The 23,950-nt window shown below is 37.9% G+C and overlaps 1 protein-coding gene across 5 annotated transcripts in view; it reads left to right on the forward strand.

Moving 5' to 3' along the window:
- kcnb1 (potassium voltage-gated channel, Shab-related subfamily, member 1) overlaps window positions 1-22,201 on the forward strand; it is a 53,712-nt gene extending 31,511 nt beyond the window's left edge. For all 5 annotated transcript variants that reach the window (XM_012872724.3, XM_036151987.1, XM_036151986.1 and 2 more), the window contains exon 3: window positions 13,520-22,201. In XM_012872724.3, coding sequence (XP_012728178.2) covers window positions 13,520-15,433 — 1,914 coding nt within the window. In that variant the 3' untranslated portion in view covers window positions 15,434-22,201. The remainder of the gene's footprint in view (window positions 1-13,519) is intronic.
- The last annotated feature ends 1,749 nt before the right edge of the window (window positions 22,202-23,950 follow it).

The following is a 23,950-nucleotide window of genomic DNA, read 5'->3' on the forward strand; positions in this document are numbered from 1 at the left end:
TTACCAGCTGGTTGCATTTGTGAAAAAAAAAACTTAACAAAGCAAAGCAAAAAAAAAAAGAAAAAAAATGGCTGTTAAAATTCCAGCACGCAGCAAAAAAAAAAAGAAATGTGGCCAAACAAGATGGGGCTTTTCTCTGTGAGTTTCAGACATTTTTCCCCCCAAAATAAGCCTCCAACAGTAACTAAGGGAGGGTGGAGCTTAGCAGTCAGTTCTTTTCATGCAGATTAGTTTACATTAACGGCTTCTCATGCAGACTGGTTTCCATTTTAATTGAATTAGCCGGTGTACCTTTAAATTGCATCCACTTTGCTTCAAGCTTTTCATTCACCAGAGCTGTACGGATTTGCATGCTAATTTGTGTGTACATTTCAAAGGGATTAACAGCACTGACGTGAAACGGCCACTTACCTGAGCTCCTACAAGCTATGGAGCAAGGAATGCTGCAGTGTTACTGTGTTGAACATAAGCATGTGTTTTAGTACTTGGTGCATTAAGGGTAGTCTTTCTTTGCTTGACGGGTGCGCCGTAAATAGAAACGTTCACATCTATCATTGGAGTTCGCTTGACTCCGTCTTTGTTTCTCTGATTGTGAATTTTTTTTCCACGCTCTGTCTCTCTCTCTTTCTCCTCAGTTCTCCTTTTCTTTTCGGATTCAGTTCTGAAATGTTTAAAACTTCACTGTCACCATCACCATGGTAGCTGTCATCACTGTGAGACTTGCAGCTGCCTCCTATTCAGGCACTGGTGTTGATTGACTCTATTTGCAGAGGAGTTTTGTGTCTTTTTCTGTCTGATCCTGTCTTTGCATTTCACATCTCATATTTACGTTTTTCTTTTTTTTTTCTTTTCTCTATGCTGATGTTTGCAGAGCGTACCAGGATGTTCTCTGGTTTCTGTAATAAATAAATGATCATAGACTGCAAGGCTGTGTGAACCGCATCATACATTCATTAAAGTAAAAGCAGAATCCCTGAACAATATCATAGTCTTGCACCTTTGTATTTTTGGCTGCCTCTTACTGTACAACAACACACAAAAAAAAACAATTTCAAGCTAATTCAATGGACGGCAGGAGCAGCATTGTTGCACCTTTTTTCCTAGATTAAAAAAACAAACACTTTTACATTGCACTGATAGATCTTACTTTAATCTTCTTCCAGTGATTACAATTGCATTGTACCCCAATAGAAAACAGCCTGCGTTAGTATAGCAGGGCAGATCCTATACTGTTTCTAATTATATAACCACCAAGGACCAGTCGGAGTTTAAATATAGATGCTAAGTCTGGATTCTCTTCTTCATCTGAAAAGCATGAATAATTGAAGAGCAGAGGAGATGAGGTGGGATTCATTCAGAAGATGGATGGTGCAAGCATGGATTTCGTACCTACATCAGTAGTTTGCTTAAGGAGGGCTGTGGTGCCCTTTTACTGCACAAACTAGGGAGCGGTTTGATATATATAACCCAAATGGGGCTTGTTTCACACTTTATCGGCCATTCCATGGACTCCGCATTGAGTTTTCTAAATAACAAATGCAGAAATTGCTTTATTTAATAACATTATAATGGCATACAGAGTCTGCTTCATAAACAGCTTTATAACCTTTTCATATTGATAGGCAGTAACTTTGTTTCTCCCCTTTTGGTGTCCTTTAGAGCAGGACATGATGTATGCTTTTGAGATTTTTCTGCTTGCTTCGTGTTATCAGAGAGGTACTCTTTTAGTGTTTTGTTTTCATTAAATTATTCACACTTTTAAAAAAATCACGCCTGGTTTGGCTGCTGAATTTAAACAAAAAATGTGGTTGATCACAATTTATTCATGATATTTCAAGGGCAGGGTCTTGGGAGAGGAGCAGTGGTCTTGGTTAGGATAGCTTTTATTCTTGTGATAAGTGACATATTCATTTAAAAACAGCTTTTCATACTTCTTCTAGCTTTGCTGATATAAAATTTTCAAATATCAGTGCTGGGTTTGATCGCTACCCAGGCTGAAAAAGAATTGTGCCACTAAAAATCTTGTGTCAAGCAGTTATCAGAAAAACAGTAGTCCTATTAATAAGATTTTGAAACAAAATCAGCCTTAAACAAAAGGATATGTATATCTCCCATCCATTCCTGTGATCCATACAAGGAGACCAAATAGGCTTTACTTAAATGTCACAGAATCAAGGTCATGGTGTAGCTTCTGGCAGAGTCCCTCATGAGGAACCGCAAAGATACAAGTGATTTACCATGGCAAGACGTTTGGAGGTTAAGCCAAGCAAGGCTCTGCTGTTCAAAGTTAAGAGGTGATGCAGGGCGGGGAGCCTACAGCTGAGCCACTGCAAATGTGTCTGTGTATTTCAAGCTATCATGCTGGGGGAATTGTGGAAGACACAGTCTCCTCCCGTCTCTATGGAAACCCCGTCTCTTTTCACAGGCAGAGAGGCAGAGCCGTTCTACATTCGGAATCAGGGGTGTGAATTATTCTGCATTATTATTCGCATAGTATTGACCACTGGCAATAACATCTTGTAGAAAATGAAGATCAGTGGTTCGGTAACGATGACGCCCATTGATATCTTGAAAATGTTAAAGATTAAGAGTATGGAGCAAACATCAGCGAATGAAAAATGGTTGCAGACTTGTATAGCAAGTCTTTTCATCCCAATAATGCTGCTTTATTAACCTTTTCAACTGATAAGCTGTGCTGGAATACAAAAAGCACAAGCAGAAGAAAGACAGAAAAAAAAGACTAGAGTAGTACAGATGGTTCAAGGCTTACTAAGCTTTCAGTAAGGTATAAACACTGGGACAGAAGGAAGGGGGGGGGGGGGACAAAGAAGGAGACTCTGTCAGACTTGCTTTTCACGAGCAGGTCCACGTCGCCACCTCCTGTCAAGCTTTGAGGGGGTTGTCATGGTGACAGTGGCGAGCAGTTGAGGCTGGAGAGAGTGTGTTGCATCGCGTCCCTGTGGCTCTCGATGTGGCTCCAAGGATGATGAGAAAGCAAGTCAGCTGTCGGGGGATCGCGGAGCTCAAGCAAGACCTGGATTCACTCAACCGAAAACGGACACCGACACCTCTTCAGCCCCAAACTGTTTAAAGGCTTACATGGATGTTAAAAGGGACTACCTGTCAGCATTATGAAGGGTTAAGGTGTTTCTACGGATGAACTTCCGCGGCGTGCCGACAATGGCACTGGGACTCACAGGAACAGGAAGTTCCGCCACTGAAGCACAATACTGGAGTGGATGTTACTCCCAGCAGAGTGGATGTTACTCCCAGCAGCGTGGAAGTTACTCCCAGCAGAGTGGGGGTTAGTCCCAGTTGCTGCCACAGAAAAGGTGGCAGAATCCCAGAGCACTGGGAAGCTGTGAGTTCCTGTTACTGACATCTCACCACGGCTATTGTGCTGGATGAATACAACCAGAGCTACAGCTACTACAACTACAACTTCAATTCAAGCTGTACTGTCAAAGAAACACAAATGGTTTTGCTACATTGTAAATAAAAGTTATAAATATTCGTCTCAGTAAAGGAATTTCTGCCATCAAATTCATACTACTGTTTCTTACTCTGGAATTATAGCCTTCAGAGGCCGGCATTAGCTCATCCCAAGACTGATGTTTCCAAGACTTTATTTCTGTTAATTATGAGGATTTTCTGCATACAACTAATGAAAACGTGAGATGTAAGAATGTAGTAATATATCAGACCAATAAAAACAAACATTTCCAATACAGAAATATGGGCTTATTTTCAAAAGGAACTTTTAATCTGACAAACAAGCCTGGTCAGAACACATATACCACTTTATTGCATATGACTATGTTCACTTCCTAGTTAATAATCAGTCTTGATAAAACTGGTTCCTTGTATGTCCTTTCAGAGAGGTCACATAAAAATAACAGCACAGACCTGGATGCTGGGAAATACTTGATCGGTTTAAATAAAAAGAAAACTTAGAGAGATGCATCAATCATTCGGCCAGACATCAGAACCTGTTATTTCTTGGTCAGATCTTATTTGTGATTTGCAAGTCAAGTATTGAAACATCAGATTTTTTTTTTCCTGTCATTCATTAAATGTATGAAAACTAATAACTCTCACCATTTTGGTCTACAAATGCATCAACCTTCTGCATGTTATTTGACTTTTTTTCCCCTTTACTTCAATAAAAATCTGTTAAAAGTTGTATTAGTTAGATATGCAACCTTTGATACATAAATGGGGATAATCTTTATGTCCGTCATTGTTTGATATAATTATGAATTCCTCCTCTATTCAAAAACTTACAGCAGATACTTTAGATAATTGGAACTGGTTGAAATCAGAATCAGGTCAGACCTCAAAGGAAACTGAAAATTGGCATCAGTAGCAAAAAGTCTGAGTGATGCATATTGACATGTTTATGAAGACAATATATAATATAAAGACAGTTAAAAACATAAAAATCTAAATTGTTTATCAAAAACAGTAAAAAAAAAATACTACATATAGCTACACTCAGAGGGATAGATGTACAAAGTTATTACCATGCGCTAATAATTTGTAAACCTGACTTTGTAAATTTACATCTAATTCTGAAACAAAAAATCTTAATTGTTTCTTCCTTCTTTGTTGTAATTTGCCCAGATCTAAATTAGGAATCATGTATCCATCCAAAAGCCTGGCTATATTTATGTGAATCCCAGGCAGAAAAAATAACTCTTCTTTCTTCATAACTAAAACTGTTGGTGTTGGGCAGTAAAAATGTGGTGGTAGCTTGGGTGCAACAAAATAAAATGAGAAACGCTAAAGCTGGCATGTTTCATAGGTTAGCAGAAGGACCAAAGTGCAGACAGGAACACTCATGGTAATGATTTAATAATGAAATTGAAAAGCTTACAAAACAACACAAGGAAGACCAGAGGTGGAGCAGGGGCAGAGGAAGAAGAACAGAAAGGCAAACGGATGGTAATGTGAAGTTTAGCAGGAGGACCCAGTGGAGAACAACGGCCAACAGTGAAAGTAAATACTGAGTGAAGTGAGAAGAATGACATTGGAACATACATACATTTTATTTAAGAAAGTATTTTTCAAAACACTCAAGTACACTGTACAGAACAAGCAGAACAGTAGAGATAAAACAACCAACAATAAGAGTTACAGAGAACCGGCAATCAGAGAGTATGCACTTTTGAACAGATGGATTTTGAGTTTAGACTTGAACTGGCAGAGGGTGTTGGAACTGTAGATGTCTGGAGGGAGAGAAGTCGAGAGAATAGAAACTCACCAGACCAGGCAACATGTTTCCTACCAGTTTCTGTCCAATTTCATGAGCCTGAAAATGCAGCCTCAATTTTCACTTTTTGTCTGACAAGTGTGACATCTGGTGTGGTATTCTACTTCATCTGCTTTAAGGTTTCGATGTGCTGCATGTTCAGAGTTGGTATTCAGAAAAGCTTGGCATTAATGAGCAAATATTTGAGCTTCTGTTGCTATTTTATTATTTTAATCAGTTTGTCCATTCTCTTCTGACTTCTAAAAATCAACAGGGTATTTTTGCCCACATGATAGGTCTGGATATTTATATTTATATCGTTTTGTAGTATTTCTCTGTAAAACTGAGAGATAGTTTGCATAAAGATTCAGGGGCATACAAGTTTCTGAAATAATCAAACCAACTCGTTTGGTCTTAACAGCCACATTTAAAATAACTTAAACCCTTTTTCTTCCCCAAGCTGATGGTTGGGTTGAACATCAGCAAGCTGTATAAAATCAAATGAATCTGATACAAGTAGAGTTTTAGTTATAACATCAGGTAATGGGATATGTTATGTATCTGATGTAACTCCAATTATGCTATTTATAATATGTAAACATTTTTAAACAGGTGACAAAGGTAGCAAATTTAGCTGCTATAAATCAGCTTTGTCTTGATTCAGACATGCAATATAATTTATGTTGAATAAACTGCCCGTTTTATTAAACTCATTATATTTCAGTATAGACTGAAAGGGTTTGGCGTTATTTTATTGACAGGTGAGTAGTAAATTAACACATGAACAATAAAATACCTGACAGTAACAGAGAATGCGAGGAAAGCTATAGCAAAAGCAAAAGTCACAGCTGCTGGGACATATCCAGTTTAAAACTGGGTCACTGTATGTTTTACAGGGTTGTCATTGAGGCTGGGCAGGATGTCCAGAAATAACTGCATAAATATAGAGTTCTAAATGTGAATGCCCATGTCCATACAGTGCATTTTATGCAATCAGAATTGTTTATGTTAACCCTCTCTTCGGTCTGATAAATGTTGTATGTTTGGTTTGGTCCAGAAGATTTAATACATCTTTTTCAACAGCCTAATGAGGTTCTGGTGTCACCTTGTCCCAAAGATGCGGCAACTCTCTGTGGAATATTGTGTCTGCTGAACTACCATACCAGATGCCTTGGGAGACACAAACCAGTGTGATCTGGCTTTGTTTAGTGTCACAGTGGGATTTCCTGTCAGTATGTCCTCTCTCTTTATCTATCTCTCATGCACATGTTGTCTTCTGCTCTCCTCCAAATTAAATTACCTCACTCATTTTATATTTTCTTCCTCTTAGTTGGCCACCAGGGTGCATGCACTGTTAAAATAACAGTTGATATTTTTTTTTTTTACCCTTACATATACTGTGATCAAGAGTGCTAAAAGACACAGAGGACACAATTGTAGCCGTGGCAGCAATTAGAATTTACAGTGAAGGGCTCTAAAACTGATGCACCCATAAAGTGCCTTTTCTCATCTCCCTTTACTGTGAAACTTCAAGCTCAATCGACATCCATTTTAGATGATTCATGTCTACAACATAGGGAGACGTACAGAATGCAAAACATCCAGCAACCTCCAGCGTTCTTACAACCAGCACTCAGATGACAGCACCAGGTGAACACAAGACTTTTGGGAAAATATTATGCGGACTGATGAGACAAAAGTGAAACTTTTGAGAAGGTGTGTGTCCCATTACATCTGGTGTAAAAGTAATACCACATTTCAGAAAAAGAATATCACCGGTCAAATGTGGTGGTGTGTGATGGTATGGGGCTGTTTTGCTGCTGCAGGATGATTGCTGTTAATAATGGAACCATAAATTCTGCTGTCTACCATAAAAAATTAATCCTGAAGGAGAACATCCGGCCCTCTGTTTGTGACTCCAAGCTGAAATTAACTTGGGTTCTGCATCTGCAGCATTAGATTGAATCGAATCAACATAGTAATACAAGTCTAACAAGACTTGTGCTGTCCGGAGGGGAAAAGCTAGCTCAAAGTCAAACTGGAGCTGCTTCTGCTCTCAAAATGCTCTCCACCTTGGAAACGCGAGGACAGAGTTAATCCTCGTTTTGTTTCTTTCCTTATCTGACAACTTATTTGTAGTTATTTCTATTTAAAAACTGAAATGTTGCTTATTGTTTCTTAAAGATATACATGAAAAAACTATTGATTTAGGGAAAAAAGATTTTCTCTTTCCATATACATTTTATTAAAAAAGAAATGGCATGTCAAAACATATTTATAAAAACTCAGCAATCAGGGAACTAGGAACTAGGAAATCCTAGTTCCCGCCTACCAAAGATTTGTTTAGGCCAACCATGGGATCAAATAAATCAGCAGGCACCATGAGAAACCACAACCAGTTACGGTGGTCAAGGCACGCTTATTTGGATCAATATCAAATTGGGGATTCTGACAGAACAGATGTGATACCAGCCGCTATGCTTGCGTCCTCCTGCCATGCCATGCTTAATTTGGTTCACTATGGGCTGGGAACCTCTTGCTTTCGTCACAGTTGCTATGTCCTGCCTTAAACCATAATACTGCAATGTGATTGGCCTAACCCATTTTGGTTGGGGCCCGAACGGTTCAGACGGGAGTGGGAAAGAGGCATTCTCGAGTGTTTGTGAACGCACAAATACCGCAAGAATTAAGCTTGCAGGCAAGCAAAACCACTTGTTCTCCAAACAAGTCAGGGACAAAGTTGTTGAGAGGTACAAGCCAGGGTGGGGCTATAAAGCTATACAAGTCTTTTCTATGTATTATATTTTACATTATGTTTTGCTAAATCGTCTTGCCTCAGTAAGAACATCCACCCTGAAGAGTGTTGCTGTCAACAGTAACATGGTTTCACTGAACAAAACAAGAGTGACTTTTGAATTTCCAACCGGCCTGTCACCAGTCAGGTCAGATCAAGGCTGAAAATCCTCGTGATTTCTCACTCTGAGTCAACACAGAGTTCATAAAAAGCCTGTAACTGCGTTGATTCCATTAGAATCATTTCTTGAGCCCCATCCCTTCTTTTCTCACCGTATACGTGTGCTTGCTTGTTTTCACATTTGTGTGCCGAAAGGTTGGTTTCAGGTGTGGAGTTTGGTAGATTTGTGAAATTAGAGCCCCGTGACATTAAAACCACCCAGAGAAGACAGATGTAAAGATGCCCAGGGTGGATGAGTGTTCAGAGAGGACGGCGGCCACCACAGCGCATCCAGGGGGAATTGTGCAGGGTTTCCTGGTGGAACCTAACCTCATCATCAAAACATTACACAGCAGCATCAGTGCATCATCATTAGCAATCTTTTTATAGCCTCTCAATCCCATTACCCCTGACCCCCTTTTGGTCCTGCCCTTCCTTAGCTGCGATCTTTCCCAGCTGTAAGTTTGGAATCTGTCAACAGCAACGCTCTCTATCTCCCTCGAGGCTTATTACAAGGCTGATGTGTTTCCTACCTAGTGGATGACCTTTAATACCTAGTGTTTACAAAGGTGTAGCAGATAACACAAGCAGCACATCCTGTTATTTGCTTTATGGGGAATAATTTTGTGTTGAACAGCATCATCATTTCCACTGCGGCCTCGCTACTCCCTTCCCTTGTATGCTGCCACTGTTAGCTTCACCCTCACCTTTCAGTCCCAGACCCTCTCTGCTCTTCAAGTGTTTGATTCAAATAGATTTGCTCCTGGACAAGGGAGGGAGGGGGGGGGGGGAGAGACACACACAGGAGGAAGAAAATAAACAGATAGGGTTATTATTCATGCCTGCCGTGAAGCTATGGCAACAGAATCCTCATGTTCTGATTGGCCATATATAAGGATGCCTTTTAACCACATTTAAACTCTAGGGAATCTGAATTATAGACTATTTTTAATAACATTTTAACTATTTAGCATTCTCCCCTTTCCATTAGTTTTCCTTCATTTAGACTAAGTGTTGGGTAAGACTTAAACAGCTGGAAATGATTTGTTTTCAGAAAGTTCCATCGAGTGGCTGGACTCTATCCATATCAAAGTGAATTGCAGTGAAATCTGCATGTTTAATCGTTCCTTTGAATATCTCTCCATGCTACACTGCCCTGCACAGTGACTCTCACGCTTACAGAAAATGTTTTAACGATCCTCTGATTTATATCATCATATAACATCCCTAACCTTTAGCGTGTGGGCTACTGCCAAAACAGGCTCCGTGTTCTAGCAACAACCTCCTACTCATCTCACTAAGTTGTGCTGTTTGGAGATTTAGGGTTAATATATCCACCGCAGAAAGCAGTTCATGAAGTAATCCTGCTCCTCATCCTCTTTAAAGGCAATGAGCGCTCATCCGCTGGCATTTCTCTGTGCAGGAGGTGCATTTGGTTAAGCTTGTGAAAACATTTACAAACAACTGAGCATAATTTTATTAGAAATGGTGAAACTAGCTAAGGGACTTTCAAAGAAGGCCTGTCCTGAAACATTAAGAATATAACATACTAGAAAATAAAGGACAATTTCCTGTTAAAAGATTGCACATGCCTATCATGGTCATAAATGTCATATTTATGTTGTTCTTTTAGCGATTTATTTGAACCGCTTTTATTTGAAGAGTGGAAGACGACACATGATACAACTTCAGATTATTTAAAACCAGGCTCACTTTAGACTGGCCTTCATGGTTTTCTGAGACGTTTCCTCCTTCTACATCTCATATGAAATGTAAAGTTGTTTGTCGCTTTCTGATTGTACAGGCCTCAGCAGTAGCAAAAGGTTCCTACTTTAGGTTCCATGATGAAATTTTAGGGTTTTTGGAGACTTTTTTGAGCATCTTGCGATCTGCTCTCAGGGTGAACTTGTTTCTCCTCCATTTGTAGACTCAAATTCTTTTAAGACCTCTTAAAGTCTCTCACCAGACTGATAAGCTGCTTTCGGATGCCTTTAAACAGCTCTGTCCATCTCACCATGTTCAGATTAACAGTCAGGAGCATCAAACATCAAAGGAAACGTTTGATGTTTAAAAAGAGGAAACATCCCTTAAAATGCAGAGTAGTGATGTTGTACTAATGTGCACCTGGTGTGGCATGCGTGTATATAATTTTACCCTTTTTTAGAGGTGATAAATGTAGGGTTGTCCTAATTTATTCCTCAAAAAAAAATTGCATTTTTATCACATTTTCTAAAGTCTTTTAAATAGTTTTGTTTGTTATATTACTCAATGTCCTAAGTGTTGATGAATTTGATATTAAATATCCATAAAGTAGACTGGCGACTTGTTCAGGGTGTACCCTGCCTCTCGCCCAGTGAAAGCTGGAGATAGGCACCAGCAACCCCCGCGACCCCATGAGGAACTAAGCGGGTCAGAAAATGGATGGATGGATGGATGGATGGATGGATGGATGGATGGATGGATGGATGGATGGATGGATGGATGGATGGATGGATGGATGGATGGATGGATGGATGGATGGATGGATATCCATAAAGTGTGAAAATGTTAGAAAACCACAGAAGGATTCATGGGAAGTCCTAACTTTTTTACATGACTGTATATGTTTGCACATTAATTTTAATTTTGACCATATTAGCTAAATAAAATCCACAATGGATTCAAACTTGAGCCCCTAATGCCTTTTTTGAAAACTCACTAAAGCAGTTTCATGCATAATTATTCCAATCTGGAAAAACATTGTTTCAAATAACAAATTAAAAGACCCAAAAATATTGGAAGTCGAGGTCAAAATAAGTGTTTGAAAAACATCTAATTAGAGCTGTGTTAGCTTGTGGTAAATATAGCTGAATGTCACCTTTATAGTTCATTGTGCAGGCAGGGAAGTTTTGTTTTCTAAGGATGAAGACCGGAGTTGAGCAGCTGGATCTGTACCCTGTATTTCTGGTCTTTAGAAACAAACAGCATGTCATCAATAGAATGCGGAAATGGTTTATAATTTTAAGGATTTCATGTCTTTTGTTAGATTTATGGAATATAACCAATCAAAGGATTTCCACATTTCTATGCCCAGGCTTACAATGGCAGATTGCTTTTCCTGCAAAAGTGTAAGAGCGTGATAACTGAAGGAAGTATCATGAATTACAATTTTGGAAGTGTGGACACAGAGAGATGTTTCAAGATACTGTGATTTATGTGTCACAGCTACTTTCTGCCACACCATCACTTTCATGTTGGCTGATCTCCTTAAAGATACTGGTATTTAACATGATGGAAGTGATATAGTTTTTAATCTAACTTCACTCAAAAACGTGCTTCAGGACAGTCCATTTTATATTAATATTTCATTTCCAGTTAACACATAAAAATTTTTTTGTTGAGTTAAAAATAAATAAATATGTATTGTTTACTAGGAAGTTAAATCACCAACAATTGAATCACCACAAAATACCCTTTAATATATACTGAACATTTCACATGTGACCAGTTATTTAAATATTTATCATTAAAAACATCTTAGATTTATTTATTTTGTTTTGTTAATTAAAGCATTTGCCATCATATACAGAGAATGTATTCAACCCCCTCAGGATTGTTTTTAACCTATTATGTTACATTCTATGTTTTTTTAAAATCTTATTCTATTTGATGGATTAGCACAAAATAGTGAAAGGAGAATATATATATATATATATATATATATATATATATATATATATATATATATATATATATATATATATATATATATATATATATATTATATAATACATGTTAAAAGTTGTAGGCATGTTCTGTAAAATAAATTGTGCAAAGAGCTCATTTTATTTCCAGGTTGTGAGGCAATAAAACATGAAAAATGTGAATTGTGAAGAGGGGCAAATACTTTTGCAAGGCACTGTGTATCACCTACAGCAGATATGCGGATGCGATGGTGATTTTATAGATTGCTAAGTATTATTATCCACTCAAGCACACTTACTGATGTGAGTAGACTGGATAAGTCATACATAAATAAATAAGTAGTCCAAGTCAGTTCAGTCCATTAGCTCTCAGCCAATCCCATACTTTGCTGGACATTTACTGGAAGCTTATTTACACCGTGAGAATATTGGCATTCTCTTACACTTTTCATCACTTTCATACCACCTTCATGACCTTTTATAAATACACTGAAGGTGCCTTTAAATCTAAGTCTAATTAAAGTAATACCAGTAGGTTTAAAAGTGGGGTTGATTTTAAAAGTTGAAATCTGTTATGTCTTATTATATCGCAAGGAAATTATGGCATATATATTTAAAAAAACAAATAAATAAAAATACATCTTCACTTCTACTTGGCATAATTGGGCACCACTTTTAAAGGGGCCGTGACATCACTGTATAAACCATATCATATAGTTAAAGCTTATTGCTGCATATGTAAATTCTCCAAGGAATTTCATTAAAAAAATGTCAACTTATTGTTTTGTCAGGCCAAATGTCCCTCCCCAGTAAAAGGGTTGGTTGCAGTAATGATATGCAGCTACTACCATATTTGGAAAACTGGCCAAACCCTCACCATCCCTACACACACACACACACACACACACACACACACACACAGACACACTGTTTGTTTGTTTTTTATCCGTGTGTTCGAAAACCATGACTTGAACACAGGAAACTGTCTTCAGTAAAGTCCCCATAAATTAACTTTAGCCACTCTTCTGTGATTCTATTGTCCTTTGGGAGTCAGTGCAAACTTCATTCCTTTCTGACCCCTCGGACATATCAGCTCCCCTTTTTAGTAACTGCGGTGAGGTTAGTTTGACGTTGAAAATGGGATATTCACGGTCAACAGCTTCTGAAATGACTGCCTCCAACTCGAGCCAATATAGGCAGGCTGATCTGGGGCTGCTGTATGCTCGCTCCTCCGCCTTCTTCATCTCAATTATTTGCATGACATGACATATAAGCACAGCCCACCACATGGAAATTAACAAAAATGTCTAGAGAGAAGAGAGCATGCACTCTTTTTCCGGAGGCAGTAGGCCCAGATTTGACTAGCATCCTCCATGTGCGTTTCCATCACATGATAACATATGTGTTAAAGGCTGTCTGAAATCAGCACAGCAGTCCAAAGCTTCATTCCTACCCACAATAGAGTTCTTATAGTTGATCTCATGAAAGTTCAAGGAACAGGAGCTAGGGTGTATACATTTCAGACGCAGCCTAAGAGGCTTCTCCGCTTTCATTTTAAGCCTTATTCTACCTTATTTAATTTCCCAATGGTGCAATCTTTTCTCATATTACTTCTCTTTTTGTGTCTTTCAGATCTTGGCCATCATCTCAATTCTCTTCATTGTGCTATCAACCATTGCCCTGTCTCTAAATACCCTTCCGGAGCTGCAAGGCACTGACGAGTTTGGTCAATCAACAGACAACCCACAGCTAGCGCATGTGGAAGCTGTTTGCATTGCCTGGTTTACCATGGAATACCTACTCCGTTTTCTCTCCTCACCCAACAAATGGAAGTTCTTCAAGGGTCCTCTCAATGTCATTGACCTGCTGGCAATTCTACCTTACTACGTCACCATCTTTCTAACAGAGTCCAACAAGAGCGTGCTGCAGTTTCAGAATGTCCGGCGTGTGGTCCAGATCTTCAGGATTATGCGTATCCTTCGTATTCTGAAGTTGGCTCGTCACTCTACCGGTCTTCAGTCTCTGGGCTTTACACTAAGGAGGAGCTACAATGAGCTGGGCCTCCTTATTCTTTTCTTGGCCATGGGCATCATGATCTTTTCTAGTCTTGTGTTTTTTGCAGAGAAAGATGAAGAGGATACAAAGTTCAAAAGCATTCCAGCTTCTTTCTGGTGGGCCACCATCACTATGACCACAGTAGGGTATGGAGATATCTATCCCAAAACTTTGTTGGGAAAGATTGTGGGGGGATTGTGCTGCATCGCTGGAGTACTTGTAATTGCCCTACCTATTCCCATTATTGTAAATAACTTCTCTGAGTTCTATAAGGAGCAGAAAAGGCAAGAAAAAGCTCTTAAAAGAAGGGAAGCTCTTGAGAGGGCAAAAAGAAATGGTAGCATTGTTTCTATGAACTTAAAAGAGGCTTTTGCTCGTAGTGCAGAACTTATGGATGTAGTGGTAGAAAAGAGCGAGAGACCTCATGACAACCACCTCTCCCCAAGTCACTGGAAATGGCCGTCCAAAAGAGCTGCATCAGAGACCAGCTCAAACCGTTCTTTCAATGCCCAAGAGATAGGCTCCCCCTCCAAGGCTCGAGACACCAGTCCCCAAAGACTGAATGTTGAGAAACTGGAGGAGATGTACAGCCAGATGGCAAAGACACAGTCGCAACCCAACCTCAATGCAAAAGACAGAGGATCCAGAGCTAGCAAACAGAAAGATGAGATAGAGCTTGGAGCCATTAATGACCATGGACCATCAGTGCTAGGAGCCAAAGATGGAGTGGGGGACATGAAAAGCTTGTCTAGTATTGATAGCTACATCAGTTGTGCTACAGACTTCCAGGAGAACCCACGCTACTCCCATAGTCCAGCACCAGACATTGGGCTTAAAGGAAGCAACCGATTCACTTTTGGTCCAGTTACAGTTTTGTCCCAGCACATTAGTAAAAACACTGGCCAGCAAATCATAGGGCATCATGAGTCTGTACTGAGTCCGGCATCAAAGTCCTCTGGTACAGAGAACACAAGAAGATTCTTCTTTTCTGGAAACTCCTCAAAGAGCCTTAAAGGAGGCTATCGTAGCGACGGGGATTCGGGTCCATCACCACTTTCAGACAGCTCAGTTGTCTCAGACCAGTCTCTTTTGAGTCCTGAAGCTTCTGTGTACACCACTGCCAGCAGCAGGACCCCACCAAAGTCACCAGAAAGCACCACGATGGCCCCCACAGTCTTCACTTTCCATGACTCATCAATCAGCAAATACATTGATGCTGACACAGATAATGATGATGATCTCCGGGACATCACTGAGGCTAGTCCCTCAGATCGTCTGCTGGCTGGTGGCAGCCCAAAACGCAGTATTAACATAAATTACCAGAGGGGGACTAACCATTTAGAAACAGCCCAAAAGATGTTGGGCCAGAACTGTTACTTTCCTCTTGAAGGTATTCGTGGGAAGGCTCATGAAAATCATATAGGACCTGACCCAGCACGTAGACCAAAAGCTGAGAGGGGACGACAAACTACTTTAGACAAAAACCTTTGAAGCATAAGTTATCAGAGACACGTGGAAAGCAGGTGAACAAACTGTTGATAACAAAGACAAAAGAGACCAAGAAAGGCATAGAGAAAAAGGTTCTTGTATTTCACGGATAACCTGAGCATGGCACTAGGGCAACAAGCTCTGGGTCAATACATGTGGGGAATACTTTGGAAGAAAAACACCTATGTTGGAGAATGTCACTGCCCCTTCTTTCAGTTCATTCCTGTGTGTTGTATTTTACACCCACTAAACTAAAGAACACCGCCCCAAGTAGCCATTGTGTTTGTTTAAAGAAGCAGAGTCAGCAGAGAGATAGAGTTATGGCTATAACAGGAGTAACACAACAAAATAATGATTTCAGCCAAAGGGGGTTTTCTCTTTGTTTCGTAAAAAAAAAACAAAGTCCACCTTCTTCTATTGACTGCCAGTTCATGTTTTTTACTCTTGGGGATATACCAGAGGACCTAGAAGCCTATAAGCTACATATTGTGCCCTCCATTTCCAAACCTGGCCTTAATCATTTACATTTGTAATGAGTGTGCATACATGTGTGAGACAATTTGAATATGAATGGGTGAATTATGATAAACAGATGTAAACAAAATCTTAAAACAGTCTAACCTGATTTATTTTTTTATAGATAAGAGAAAGTCCCTTATATGGAAGTGATTTGCTAGTGTACAATGTCAGATTTCTATGTAAAACAGTAAGGTTTAGTGTCTTTGCTTAACGTCTGCAGTTCCAATTAATTTTCCATTACACAGGCCACTCTCTCTCAGCCATCTGTCCTGCTATCCTTTAGGTTAACAAGTTATGTGTAGAATGGATAAATACAGAATATCTGCCACTGGAAGGTTTTTAGCATCTTTGTATGATGTTTTGTGATAAAGATGGACCTTGTTTTAAGAGAGGAATGAGAAATGTCTCAATTGTTGCATAAAGTGCACACTGATAGCACATGCATGCACCCAAAATGTCAACATAAAAACACATTGTGAGTTAACGTTGAATGTTTAAATTTTTTTTAAATGTTTAAAGTAGGCTTATCTCAGTTTTTTCCAACTAACTCACACGAAGTTTGGATTTGAATGACAGATTCTCAGAGTGCGTTAGCCGTGATTTGACTAACAGGACATTTTCAGTAGTTGAATAGGATACGAGCACATAAAATTGGGCTTTTCTTTGTTTCTTCTATGTTTTTTTTTTTAATTAACTCTATTAGCACTGACTATAATCAAGGATGATTTTATCACCATTTACAAACATTTGCCAGACTGGATCCACCTCACACACGAATGCACACACACACACACACACACCTGTTGAAGATAGCTACAGGCTACATAGATACCATTATTTTCCATGGAGACAGGAGTTGACCAAAATTGCTTTCAAGAGCACAGCAAAGACTTTTTTAAGTAGCGCTGGAGGTCTGCATGTCACACGTGCTCTTGGGCATATATACAAATCCTCACTGATAAAAGACACGTACCTATAATGTGGCAGGTATCTACAATAGTTGCATGTAAGAGTCACTCCGCACATGCGCATATTTATGAATCGTGTGTCATTGCAAACGTATGATATAAATCTGTAAAATTAAGAAAAAAAACAACCTCCATATCCACCATTTTTGTATTTTTATAACACTAATGGCAAGCAAGCACAGACATGCCGGTCAGGGTATTCATCATTGCTAAGTCTAGTTATAACACTTCTGATACAAATGTATTAGGGAAAACCTGAGGAGGAAGAGGAAACATATTTCCTTAACTCTGGGTTTTATTAGATGAAGTACAAAATAACTTCTCCACACTATAAGAACATCTTCTTGTCAGTAGGGAATCAGTTCAGAACACTGTTCCTGCATTATGGATGAATGCTCATGTTTTAAAACACAGCTACAGATTACAGGGCATACTGCCTTAATTCATATTTTAAGTAATTCACCAAAAGATTTAAAATAGTATTTTAGGACACATCTTTAATCTGAAATGTTGTTTAAAACCAAAATGAGCATAATCACTTGTGCTTTCTTGACCATCACGTCATTCATTTATATTCACTTTAAAAATGAAGAGGCTCCATAGTTTATTCCCACGGTTGCATCGCGCTCTCTTCCTGCAGTCATCCCCAAGTCAGTGCTCCCCAGCCAAATTATGCAATGTGGACAAACCATTTTAAATCTCTTGGATGTTCTACAATCAAATGCTGTGCAGTTTTGACAATGTAGTTATAGGTTGCAGAAATCCTTTAAACTATACCAGACACACATAGAGAACAGAAGGAAATACGCCTTTCACAGCTTGCTGCATTCTTTGTATGAATTCAGCAGTGAATGAGGCTACTCATACTTGTACTCATACTTTGTATACTTTTCTATGTCATAAGTATCACCAGATTTCATGAGACATGCACATTTATTGCAGACTAGGTGTCACAAACAGCACTGGTCTTCGAGAAGCAGCTGCTTTTTACTATTGCTAACTATCTTTTCCTACAAATGAGTGAATGATCCGTCAGACATCGATATAGCCAAACTACGCAGCATAGAATTATGCTTTTTGTTTGGCAGACCAGTATGAGCAGCAAATGCTGCTCTGTAAAGCTTTGTATGTTAGTCAGATGCTTAAAGTCTGTTTTGTTTTTTAAGCAAGCTTATTTCCTTTGTTTTGAGTCACACAGTCATTTCAAGGATCAGGCCCAGAGTCATAATGAACGAAGAACTACATAAAGCAGGGTTTCGGTAGGAGATAATCAGACTGTAAGTCAAACGTTTGTACATTTACCAGAAGGTAAAGTTATAGCTCACAAAACACACAAAAAATGAAAGTGTGGTGGTGCAAATACAGTAGTTATACAAAAACTAACATGATATAAATTAACAGCTCTTTAACCCGTGAATTCTTTGGCCATTTCACAAAGTATAAGAAAATCACAATACAGTAGGAACGTTAGGCTGGGAAATAAAACATCAGCAACAGAAGAAAAAAAAATAAAATAAAATAACACATAGAATAAGGTTTTTAAATTCCACCAAAGAAAGACATTTTTAGTCGAAGTAAAAAGTCAGAAAAACCTTTTCTCCAGTCCGACATCTATTACATGCTGGCGATTTCCACTACCGCAATTAAAACACATAATAAGGAAACATTTAATCTCAGTAGAGTTTCAGGGACTCGTAGAGTTGATGCCACCATAGTAGCCCAATGCCTCTGGGGGTGTGTACTATTGTATTTTTCCTTTAAACTCTTTCAGGCTTTTATGTCTTCTTGTATCACATCAAGGTTAATGGCAACTAAAATGTTTGTATCTAAGGAACTAAGTCATTTCCAGACCCAAACCAACTGGTAAAAAGTAAGAAAAGAAGCCATTGAACTCAAATGAATGTAGTTTTTAAAGTAATAATTGATTCAGTGAATGGAATATGACTGACGTAGATGTTTATTTTGTATTTAATTTTTGTCTTGTGGTGAAAAGTGCAATCACAAATCCAGATTCTGTTTCCAGTTTTAATCACAGAGTTGGACCATTTCATATTGCTCTCCCTTAGTGAGAGGAGCTGAGGTGTGAAAGGAATAGCAATGACTGCGAGGAGCAGAGGGGAGGCGAGCTTGTTTGTGTGTGTGTGTTACCACTGGGAAGCATTAAAGCAGCGAGGGTGCTGCTTAATGGAAACGAATGAACTGTTTTCGATGGGAATCTGTATGTGTGTGTGTGTGTGTGTTGTTGTTGTAGTCCTGTTTTTGTTTTGTCCCCAAGTACATGTGCTATTCTAACTGCAACAAAATGCAGTTGCAATACCCAGAGAAATATAAAGAGAAAGAAAGAGATTTTTTTTCCCCCCATGAGGCAAAGAGACATTTTTCATATTGAAAATGACATGTATAATCATTAGAAACATAACTACACAATCCAACTAGTATCGCAGCATCTTATATTTTTAGAGGGGGAAGTCAATAAACTGCTATTTATAACAATAGCAGAAATACTTCTAATGCCTGAAAGTTAAATAGTATGACTTTAAAACATTGCCATTGGCCTAACTCTTGAACTCTGTTGCACAAGAACTTTTGCAAATTTGCTCAGATGGACAAAATGGCATTGTTTACATTTATAGCTAAATGTCTGCTTTTCGCATTAGCTCTGTGTATTTCATAACATCACGTCTGATGATTTCAAAAGGTTAATTTCTGCAAAAGCACCTGCTGAACATTCATAAGCAGAAGTCCAATGTTTGCCATCTTTCCCCATAAAAAGAAAACACCCGACAGTCGGAGATGTCCTTCAGATTTAGCAATGTAACCTAAAAAAACCCAACACATTTTCAGATAAATGGCATCCAGTTTACACAACACCTCCTGAAGCATCCTGTGATCTTTACGGTTTGGTTTTCTATACCACAGTATAGTCAGGGACCATTATTGCTGAAATATCTCTAAACAATGATGACAATCAATATTTCATCAAAAGGCAGCCAGCACTACTTTAGAGGATTGAGATTTATCGTGGAGATAGGAAACAAAGATTTACAGCCATGCACAAACATGCTCTTGCAAAAAAAATAAATTAAAAAAATTAAAAAATAAGCACCCAAATCCCAACAAGTGTTGAAACTGTTAAGCTTTTAAGGCAAGAAATCATTAAGCAACATGTTTAAATTGTTTCTTAGACTGTGATACTGTGACACAAAATAATTATATTACTACAAGTCACAATGTTTGTTTCAGCAATTCATCCTTTTTTCATTTACTAACAAGATTATCAGGAATTTTTAAAGTGGGGTAATGTGAGTTAGTTATCAGCAGTTAGTGTCTTATGGAGCAGATAGTTCTGAAAATGAAATGTCAAACTAAGGCTTTGTTTAATTTCAGAATGTCTTTCTGTCATCTTAAAACTCCAGCTAAATTTTCTTTGCTTTAATAGTCCAGGCTATCATCGTTTTGGAACCCTTTAAACCATGTTTGTATAATATCGTTATTAATTTCACTTCAGTTTAATTATATAGAGCCAATTCAGAACAAATATAATTTTAAAGTATTTAATGAGAAACAAAAACACATTTTAACTCTTATTGTATACAAAATGTATAATGAAATTACTTAATGTCATACATATAGTCCAAATTTATAAGGATTATGGTATGAGGCAGTAAATTCAGTTGATTTTATAATCCCATGTGGTAAAAAGTTATCTACCTAATAAAGCCTATATGACTGCATTAAATTACTGAATTTACAGCATTCTCTCATTTTGAGCATTTAGTGACAGTGGAAAAGAACAACCTTCTTACAGCAGGTAAAAAAAACATGCCACTGGCTCAGTATGCTAGCGGCTTTCTGCATAGAAGTCTGTGGATATTTAAACTGAAGACCATGTCAGCCCATAATCTCTTACCAGTTTTGTTCCATATGAAATCATGATTAAGTTTTAATTTCATATTAAAGCTTTTTACTAATTAAAGCTTTTTTTTTAAACAGAAAAGAATAAGAATCTAGAAATCTGAGCTTTTGCTAAAAATCACTGAAACAAATGTCAAATGAGTTAATATGAGTTTGGTTTATTAGAACCCAGGTTTATACAGTATTAGCTATATTGGATCATGGGCCAACATGGTCTTTAGTATAAACCACTGTAGACATCTGAGATTGGAGTAGTTTTAGGAGGACAGAAATTCATTTTGTCAAAGCCTTTGGGGCAAATTCAAAAAAGATGAAATCAGATAAGATACTTACTGCTTCTCATTGTCCACAGAACCCCTTTTAAAATTCCAACTTTCTTTTTAAGTCATGTCAATGTGCTCCATTTATAAAAGGGAGCCAACAATCAAAGTAACATAAAAAGCACCTTTTTAATTTACTAACCTCCTCGTAGAGATATGTTACTCAAATTAAAAGACTAACTTACAGTTATTTGTTTTATTTTTAATTCAATAAAAAACATTTGATGAAGAGCACAGATTATTTTATTATAACCACAACCTCTATTGTCTTATAAGACTCTCAAGTGTACAGATAAATTCCTTAAGTTAAAATCTAAAGTGTATTTAGGTTATTAGCTGCTATATTTCACAGTTTAAAAGCTTAAGTCATTTGCACTTATTTGATGGAAACCCACAGGTCCTTTAAAAAGCATGTGATAGTTTTAAAAACCCAATGAGGATCACTGCTTTTACAAGCAGGTTAATTCTGCACACTGTATTACAGGGTTGGGGTCGATTCAGGAGTATTCCTTGACGTAATACACTCATCACGCACGATGCCACAGAAATGAATATTATTAGGGAACAAGAGAAAATAATTAAAACCAACAGGAGTACACAAAATCTTAAATCTATTTTTTTAAGGTTTAAGGTCTTAGTGGAATTGACCCCAACCTTGCCTAAGCCATCGGTCTTTGTAAAGTACACACTGTTTCCAGGGAATTAAATGATTAAAAAAAAGATATTTGAACGACCTTAGCCAGCTCTTATACTATGTTGTTTGTAGGTCTCGAGGCTGTCTGTTTTGTAAAAGAAAAACCACAGATAACATTTTTACCCATTGACTTTCTATGCTGTTGTTTCTGTATAACTGTTTTACTGTTCAGTGCATGTTGTAACTTTGGCGTTGTGGCTGGTTGTGATTCACACAAAGCCAGTACCTGTCATGTACAAACAAAAAAACAAACAAAAAAAATGTGTCTGAATGTCCTAAGATATTTCTATTTCTTAAGAAAAAGCAACATTTCCCTTGAATGACTCAAAATGAAATAAATCACTTTCCAGTTTGATTTCTGATTTACTGACTCTCATTACACTTCTGTACACATATATATATATATATATATATATATATATATATATATATATATATATATATATATATATATATATATATATATAGTTAAGATAGGGGTTGTTTAAGGTTTTAAATGAAGAGGGAGATGAAGAGGAAGATGTTGGGCAGGAAGAAGCATCCAGCCTTACAGCACGTCTCCACACCCCCCTACATGGAGGGTTCCCCACAGCCTGCCTCTGGAGAAACGGTCTTCTGCAGGAGGGTGGGGGAAGGGAGGAAAGAGAACCAAGCGTTGTCTCAAAATCAAGCGAGAAACAAGGTTGCCATCTAGTGGTAGTCTGTTTTGGTTGTGGCCGCATCCAACAAAGTAGGTTCAGATCAGATTTCTGGAAAAAAAAAAAAAAAAAAAAAAGAAAGGTAGGAAAAACTGGAAGTGCAACCCAGAGAGGGTCTGTTTTAGATATTGCAGGGTGGAATGACAGGAAGACATTATGTGACAAATAATTGCTGACAGAAATACAAATATGTATTTGTAAATATTATACACATAATTTATTCTGATAGTAAAAAAAGAAAATGAAAAATGACCGTGAAAAAGTGATGACTGGCATTTTTGAGTGTTGGATTAAATTGTGTTTATTAATAATTCACTTTGCTAAGAGGATTGTCCCCTTAGAATAATGTGTTTTGGGTTTTTTTTGTGCCTAGTTTAAACAAAAATGAAAGAGGATGGATGTGAAATCAGGTCACCTAAGTGATAGTATCTACTGTGTAGGGAGGGATCCATTTCCTCTAATCAGCTCCATTCAAAACATATAAAACACACTTTTGTAATATAACATCTTAATTCTTTTATAATTATTTAACAATTTAATTAACTTACTATTAATTGTACTAATTAATTGTAAAGTGATTTATTATTATATGAGTGGGTTTAGGATGCGGCAAGAACTTAAAAATGCATGCTAACTCTGGGTATGTCTTTCATTTATTTAACAAAGACAAAAATCATATTGACACTGTGGTTTATTGAATACCAATAACAAATTAGATGAATCTCAGTCTTGGTTGCTGAGTTTATTAATTTCACTTTATTATTCTGAGACTCTTCTCGGACAGCCAGGATGGCGTCAAACAGATTTAAAGCAATCTCTGACGTTGACAATGCAATTGTTGCGATGCAACACGGTTGCTGAATTTTTTATTTTAAGGATGGTTTGCTGAAACTCCTCACAAAGGCCACCAAGTAAAGCCATCGGTAAACTACAAAAGTTTCCATTTTAAATTATTGTACAACCGCTGACGGCCCCGAGGACCTGCCTTCTACTCAGGCAAGTAACCATAGCAACAGAGATTTAGTTAAGGCTTCTGTTTTTGATACAACAGTCGCTAGGATGACATCAAAGGACAGACACAGAAAAATAAAACTGCATCAGGTGTCTTTACAATATTATGAGGCAAACTCTCTATCTGTTGAAATGTGTATGAAGATGGATACAGATGAATATCGTTCATTTTGTTCTAAGCAGATCCTTTAAAAAGTGGAAAAAAGGAAATGACATTTTACAATATGTAATTAACTAGCATCGGCATGTTGCCCAGCTGTTGATGCTGTCTGTGAAATCTTGACGGGAGCTTTATATTTAGGCGCTTGAGTAGCAATAAGTTCATTCACCTTCCATTTTTTAGGAAAAAGCTAGACATTATGCTGGAAAACATCTTTCTTTAGGCTTCTGTGAGA

Source organism: Fundulus heteroclitus, chromosome 20, assembly GCF_011125445.2.
Source record: "Fundulus heteroclitus isolate FHET01 chromosome 20, MU-UCD_Fhet_4.1, whole genome shotgun sequence".
NCBI lineage: Eukaryota > Metazoa > Chordata > Actinopteri > Cyprinodontiformes > Fundulidae > Fundulus > Fundulus heteroclitus.